Source organism: Anneissia japonica, unplaced genomic scaffold (genome assembly GCF_011630105.1).
Source record: "Anneissia japonica isolate Jap-2015-1 unplaced genomic scaffold, ASM1163010v1 scaffold287968_len422783_cov224, whole genome shotgun sequence".
Taxonomy (NCBI): domain Eukaryota; kingdom Metazoa; phylum Echinodermata; class Crinoidea; order Comatulida; family Comatulidae; genus Anneissia; species Anneissia japonica.
In genome coordinates, this window is record NW_022752528.1 from 1 (window position 1) to 7336 (window position 7336).

Consider the following 7336-nt stretch of genomic DNA (forward strand, 5'->3'; position numbering starts at 1 on the left):
ATAACCCGCACCGTCAATGTGCTGAATTTCGCACGGACACGGTGCGTGACTACCTGGCAGCCATAAAGAGCTTATAGTAAATTCATGTTCATTTCATTCCATGCCTCAGGGGCTGAAATGAACCATAGCATTGAAGTAAACTCCTAACCTTCTAAAAGATGAAATGGGTTCTTTAAAGCGATGTTCCGCAAACTATGGTTGGGTCGTGAAACATTTTTGGGGGGCCGCGAAGCCGTCTGCAAATCGAAAAAAAAAATAACAAAGAGATGTTTCATCATGGAGAAAATAGTTTTTAATAAAGCCGTTCATTCTTACAGCGAATGCGTCGCTTGCACATGCTGCTAAAGTGCCATACGATGCGTGCTATTTGAGTTTTTGTGTCTATAACCCTCGAGAGCTAGACAGTATGTTATCGTCTAGTATTAACCCTGTAAGATCGAGTAAATCAGGTATGGAGGAAAGTTGGGATGAGTCATGAGCTAAAGATAAAAATAAATATAAGATGTACGGTATTATTTATTTAATAAAATAATATTTAATTTGTATAAAATGAAATTTTATCACTGAGAGAACAGATAATGATGTCAAAATATTGTATATACATGGAGGCTTCATGATCAAAAGTTCTTGCCAGGATTTGGTATGTTGGTCCCTCGCCGGCTGGGCTCCGCCTTGGTGCCTGGAATCGTAAATAGGCTGTGAAGTAAAAAATTTGCCAGAAGTGTACACTGAACCTCCACTTTTAAGTCCTTATCCAAGAAGACTTGGTTCTTGGTCATGGAGCGGCTCAAACCAGGTAGCGGTGTCCCACCTTACCACTTGGCTACCCGTCTAGCCCGAGTATCTAATGAATCTGAATTGGACAGCACAAATGTTTTTGGCCTACAATTACAAACCTGAAGGTCCTGTAGGATTTCTGCTGCCTCAGCCACCTCTCCCAGTTGCTCTTCCTTGATCTTGGCCAACTTCATTGTAAGTCTTGCACGCTCAATTTCCACATAAATCTACAATACCAAATTATAACAATTTGTTATGTACAATAAAAAGAAAACATAGAACTTCAGATATCACTCCATAGACTGCATACACTTTACCTTGCCTGCTGTGACAGTTCTCAGAGTGTCTATCAATTTCAGTTTAGTATCCAGATCAGGGGTCTGATCTACATATGTACAAACTTCTTGAACCATTTTTTGTACTGCCTGCAAAATACAAAAAAAAAAATATGAATCACACATTTCTATCCCCATCAATGCTGGCAGATTCCTTATGCCTTTGCCAGTGTCCCCCCACATCTCTATACCCATCAATGCTGGCATTTCCTACGTCTATGCCAGAGACCCCAAACATCTCTACATGCTTTCATTGATTTTTGGTGTAGTAATCCCCGTATAGCTGAGAACAGCTAAGCTTGGATGATTGTGCAAGAGTGATGTCTGCAGCCAGTCAGACAAAATAAATAAAGTGCTTGAAATTGAGGGTGCACTGCTCACCATCTCTTTACTTACAGGACTTCAGTGCCATACAGAGGAGTCCCACTCCTGGTGGCTGGAGCAGCTAAACTCATGAAGTTACAATTCACTGAACCATAAATATTGAACACATATAATAGGATTCATACATTCTGAAATATATTGTCATTGCATACTTCATTGACGGATTGAATACCTGCTTAAGTTGGCTTCGCCTTTTTGTGAGCAGCAATATATGTTCATTCAGCAGATTCCATTCAGTCTGTTCGAAGCACAAACGTACAATTGCTATCAGAACTCTGGCAGTTGAATGCATATCAGCTGCCTAGAAAACAAATGAAAATATAGTGAACAGATCTGTTCATACATGTACGTTGGAACCAGTGGTGGTGCCAGAATTTGCCCGAAGAGGGAGCTGATGTCCTCAATGAAAAAAAGCGGGCATGGTCGGGCATCACTCATAATTTTTTTTAAAGTATTCCAGGGGGCGAGGCCCCGAAAAATATGACAATTGAAGGGTTTTAAAAGCTTATTTAATCGGTTTTGGGTATTTCATTAATACGTCAAAACTACATACATTTTTTTCTCCCTGACGAAGTGTGGTTTTTCTCCCCAACATAGGGGAGGGGGGGCAGCACTCCCCGACAGGAGCCCTGACCCCCTGGCCCTCCCGCTGGCACACTCCTGGTTGGAACTCAACAAAAAATACATTATGATCTCTGATAGCTTGCTGAGTGGACCTCTTAAAACATAATTGTATAAATGTGGCAAAAACAAGCCAAACCAGTCACTCGTTGCAAAAATTGATTTTTAGTTATTAATACAGATTTAAACACTAATTGTGGAGCTATAACATTGTAAAAGAATCATTTAAACCAGATATTTCATTATGAAGCTTACAGGAGTTAAAACATACAGCTGTTTAAAGAACAATATTTGAGAAATCAGCCTTCAAAGTTTATGATTTTTGGCATTCTCTGGCAGAAACAATCACCGGATCATTAAAATTGTTGTTTTAACATTGCAATGGGGAAAATAACAGCATAGCATGATGTAATAGATTTAAAAAATGTTGACATTCCAGCATGTTTTGGTCATTACTGTATCTCTGAAACAGGATTTGCGACGAGTGACATGGTTTGGCTTGTCTTTGCCACAAATATAGTTGGTCAACATACTTTTGGTGCATCATTGGACCTGCAGCATAATTTTAACTGATTCTGGTAACTAGAACATGTTCCAATGTTTGGTTAGTATACATACATACCAAAAAAGAATAAGAATACAATCTTCAGGGAAATGGATGTACTAAATGCAAGGTGACAAAGTATGTGATTTGCCCATATATAGGTGTGATATGTCCATATATGGTTGTGATATGTCATCGTGCAGTGGCAGCATTATAGGAATTCAGGAAGGACAGAACCACAGTTTGGGAACCCTGGACTCTTTTTGGGATACTGTAGAAGCCAGTCATTTTGTCGGGGAACACATCTTTGTGTGGGGCTGAGATGAGTATGAATTCCACAAAACAGACTATGGATGGTGCCGCCAGAGTCATCAAGCCCATTCATGTGCCCACAAATCCAACTGTGTTTTGTTTTCACCAATTAAGAATAAAAATAAGAAAAAGGAATATGAACAAAAAAAATAAGCACCACTGACAGGCGGAAGCATGTACGTCCTGGAAGCATTTAGATATTAAACTAGTTAAACTTACTGTTCTTGTCTGCTTCTCAAGTGACAAGAGAGATTCCAGAGCTTCACTTAGTTTTCCTTCCTAAAAGATTGAATTTTAAAACAATATTTTAATCTCAATCTATGATGTAAAACATACAATAAGGCTGCTGATTGGATACAAAAATATAAAAAATGAAGACTGTTCAAAACAAGTTTTCTTCATCCTTGCCAAACACAAAGATGCATACTATTAAGCTAGCATTCTCCAAGCAGGTCTAACAACATCATCTGCTTTGTAAATAATCAACTCCTGTTATTTTCCAAGCAGGTCTAACAACATCATCTGCTTTGTAAATAATCAACTTCTGTCCAGAAAGTTAAATGAGCACTAATGTTTGCTTTCCTGGCCACCCGGGCTGCATGTAAATGAAAGGTCAAATTACTCTTAATTTGTTTATTAATTTATTTCGGTATAAAAAACACACACCCATGACTGGCAGTTAAAAAACTGAAATGGCACGGTTACAAACACTTAATGAAAATTCAATAAAAAAAAAAAAATTGCACAAAAGAACACAAACATCATTAAAACAAGAAATAGAATAAAAACATTATTATAAAATTACAATAAATTTGATGCATCTATAAAATACTGTAAAAAAAGGTGATTGTATATCTAAAATAGATAAAACGCTCTTAGATTCATTGTTTAAAATTGCTATTATAGATGGGATACATGATTTTTTAAATCTTTCTGTCCTGCATTTCATTATTGAAAATTGTTTAGCATTTCTTAATGATGACCTACAATCCTCAGTGTTGTTGGGTAAAAAATATCTAAATCTTTGGGATTCACGAATACTGTTAGCAAAGCGAGTATGTGATTCAAAACGTCTGCAAGCAAGTGTATTAAGGTTAACTCTAACTAAAGCCTTTGAATACGTCGAATATGCATGAAAACCAATAATTATTTTACACACTCTTTTTTGAAATTTTTCAATCTGGTTAGATTGTTTAGCTGTTAAACTAGAATGCCACACAGGACATACTCTAAGAGAGGTCGAATGTATGTGGTGTAGACTGCAGTTAAATCAGTTATGGAAGCGTTTGCTTTCTTCAAGATGTACAATGAGAAAAGCCTTTTGGAGGCTTTGAGCAATATTTCTTCAACATGGATATCCCATTTTAAGTTATTTTGTATAGTTAAACCAAGAAGTTTAAGTGTGGCAACAGTTTTAAGAGTTGAATTGTCAAGAACTAAATCAGGATGATCAGGTTTAGATCTTAGAAATGACACATGCATCTATAGCTTTACATTTGTTAGCCTGGTTAGGAATCATATCATTCATTTTGCACCATTAGTCAAGGTCAGATAGTACATTTTGAATCACCAGTGAAAGCCCAGGCTTTAGTTATTGCCCCCAAAGTTAGATCATCAATATACTTCCAACGGTGTGGGTAATCAATTACAGCATCATTAATAAGTGCAAGAAATAAAATAGGTCCTAACTTCGTGCCCTGAGGCACACCACATGAGATAAATTTAGCAGAAGAAGTGACACCTTTAAATTTAGTACACTGTGATCTATTAGTAAGAAAATCAGCAATAACAGGTACAGTATATGGATCTACGAACCCCTAAGCTAATTAACTTGCAAATAACAACGTTATGATTAACATAATCAAAAGCTTTAGAAAAGTCAATTGTGCAAATCGTTCCAAAGTTTCCTGGTTTATCAAGCTCAGATAACAGTGTGTAAAGCATATCAACCAGGTAATGAGTGGTTAAAGAACCTTTAACGTTACCAAACTGTTTTGGATCAATCACACCACTGATGTCATTGGTAATCCATTTGACAAGGAAAGACTCAAAAACTCGCGCAAAAATCAGAGTTAAAGATATTGGCCTTAAATCATTAACTGTTGAAGCATTCGGTACCTTTGCAATTGTTTCGTATTGTAATTGTCCGTTTGATTAATATAATTGTATATTTTAGAATTGAAAATAAATGCTTCTTGTCTTTTTTCTGTATAATTTGTTTCTGTCAATGTTGACTGGTTTTTAACTTGAGATGTTTTTACAATATACGTTTATGTACAATTGTGTTCAATTCAGCCATTGGCACCTATTACAATTTTATTTGATCATAAATAAAAGGCTTAAGGAGGAGTATAAGTTGATGGGATTGGGTATGTCCCCGGCTTGCTGAAGACCTACTATGGCTAGTTAGTAAAATGAAGTAGGCTGAGCCCACATTTTGCTTAATGACCTTTATTTAAAATTTCCTTAAGATAGAATTGGAGAAATTGTTGATCATCATTGCAAACAACACTTAACTGCTGTGCAATATATAAATACAGAACAATTATATTAAATGAAATATTGCCCACTAATTGAATGTTAATCAACCTTTATTATGCATTATTTATTTATCTTTTTTAAAAAGCATTAATACAAGTATGTAATATTATTGTCACTATATGTTGTTTCTTTTATTTTACATTTATTTATTTATTTATTTTTTCTTTAATATGATTTTATATTTTCATAATCCCTAACTTTTTTTGTATCAATATAATATTAATGTAAAAAAAATGCACACATTAACAGAGAAACTAATTTTAAGAGATAACAATAATAAATAATAATAATTTGCAAAAATAGTACAGGTAATAAAATAATAATGATTATATTATAGGACTTAATAAAAATGATATTTTTAATAAAATATATTCCATATTAATATTTAATATTAAAAATAATCAAATAATAATATTAATGAAAATCAAATAATAAAAATAAAAAGTAACAATACAATAATAATAATAATAATAATAAAATAACAAGTAACAATCACAGAGATACTTACATCAATTAAATTTACAAATGTATTTCATACTAAGTTTAAAGGTAAAACATCAAGAATTTTAATTAAATAAGAGAAAAAAAAATATTTTAAAAAACAACAGTTTATGTACTTATTTGAGTTTTTAGATCCTTCAACACCAAAAATAGTGACAACTTCACCTTCCTCAACCCAAACTTACTTTAATCCAACACAAATATTCAATATAGTGATTTCAAACTTTTAATGAACTCACCCTTGAAATTTAATACATCAGCACCTTCTAGGACAATTTTCTCTTATATTTAAACATATTTACATCAAATAAAACCAAATTTCATTTTTCAAATACCCTCTATTATTATAATATTGACATATTTTGCTCAATCATTTTTCCATATCCGCTTCGTGTAGTATCCATGTTTTGTTTTTGTATTGTTTTCTTATAACTATGAATTATTATTTAACAACATTTATCCTTTCTTTTAATATGGGTTGCTCACTACAACATAAGTGCGACTTGATAAATTAAACAGTGTTTCTTTTTGTCTATTTTTCATTTGGCGTCACTATACTTTTTCAGCAGTGCCTTCTTTTTTTATTTAACACAATCCTTTTTAAAAATAAAATCCGATTGTTTAATTTTATAATTTGTAAAAGTGTGAAGAAATAAATGTTTATTTGAATTGAATAGTATGTATGTTGTTCTGTGGTCTATCTAGAAAGTACTGTACATATGTTGGTTTATAAGATGTGTAGGTAAGGTAACTGTATGAGGCCATCTCTTCCGATTGTTGCTGAGTCACATCAGTTTCTCTGTCGCGAAACGATCCAATCTACCTACCTAGTCTAAGCCTAGCCTAGGCTATCAAGGCTAGGCCTAGCCCTACCCTAGACAATTTTTAAATAGGCCTGTTGTACTTTCAAATTACCTTAGTTAGGGTTTCACATTCTGGCAACCGTTTATCTACAGTTTCAGTGTAATCAACTTCCATTTTTTGTAATCTTCCCTCATCAGCCATGATGATTTTTTAGCTTTGAATCCTGACCGGCCTAAAAAGTAAGAATAACAAGAGGTTTGTAGCCTTCTCTTCTTCCAGGTAGTGGCTATCGTCACTGCCGCAGTGCGAAAAAAAAAAAAGCTGCTGTTATCTATCGGCACTGCCGCAGTGCCAAAAAGCTGCTGTTTTCTATCGGCACTGCCGCAGTGCGAAAAAGTTGCTGTTTTCTATCGGCACTGCCACAGTGCGAACAGTCGCATCAAATCAAATCGATGTTTTTATCGATAGATGACATTATGGTGTCAATAATTGATTAGGTCTAGCCTAGCTTATATTA

General features: G+C 34.4%; 1 protein-coding gene across 1 annotated transcript; it reads right to left on the reverse strand.

Annotated features, from left to right (window-relative positions):
• Positions 1–797: 797 nt before the first annotated feature.
• On the reverse strand, positions 798–7124 carry LOC117122338 (26S proteasome non-ATPase regulatory subunit 12-like). The gene is made up of 5 exons (XM_033267902.1): positions 6931–7124; positions 3193–3252; positions 1669–1797; positions 1095–1202; positions 798–1004 (listed from the first exon to the last, which is right to left on the reverse strand). The coding sequence occupies exons 1-5, from the start codon at positions 7018–7020 to the stop codon at positions 813–815; spliced, it is 579 nt and encodes a 192-aa protein (XP_033123793.1). The 5' UTR covers positions 7021–7124; the 3' UTR covers positions 798–812.
• Positions 7125–7336: the final 212 nt, after the last annotated feature.

Excerpts from the sequence above, each read along its gene's own strand:
- LOC117122338 (XM_033267902.1), bottom strand. The coding sequence starts at position 7,020 with ATGGCTGATGAGGGAAGATTACAAAAAATGGAAGTTGATTACACTGAA. Across the intron at positions 1,798-3,192 it reads TTGAGAAGCAGACAAGAACA|GCAGCTGATATGCATTCAAC; the intron begins GTAAGTTTAACT and ends TTTGTTTTCTAG. Across the intron at positions 1,203-1,668 it reads GGCGAAGCCAACTTAAGCAG|GCAGTACAAAAAATGGTTCA; the intron begins GTATTCAATCCG and ends TGTATTTTGCAG.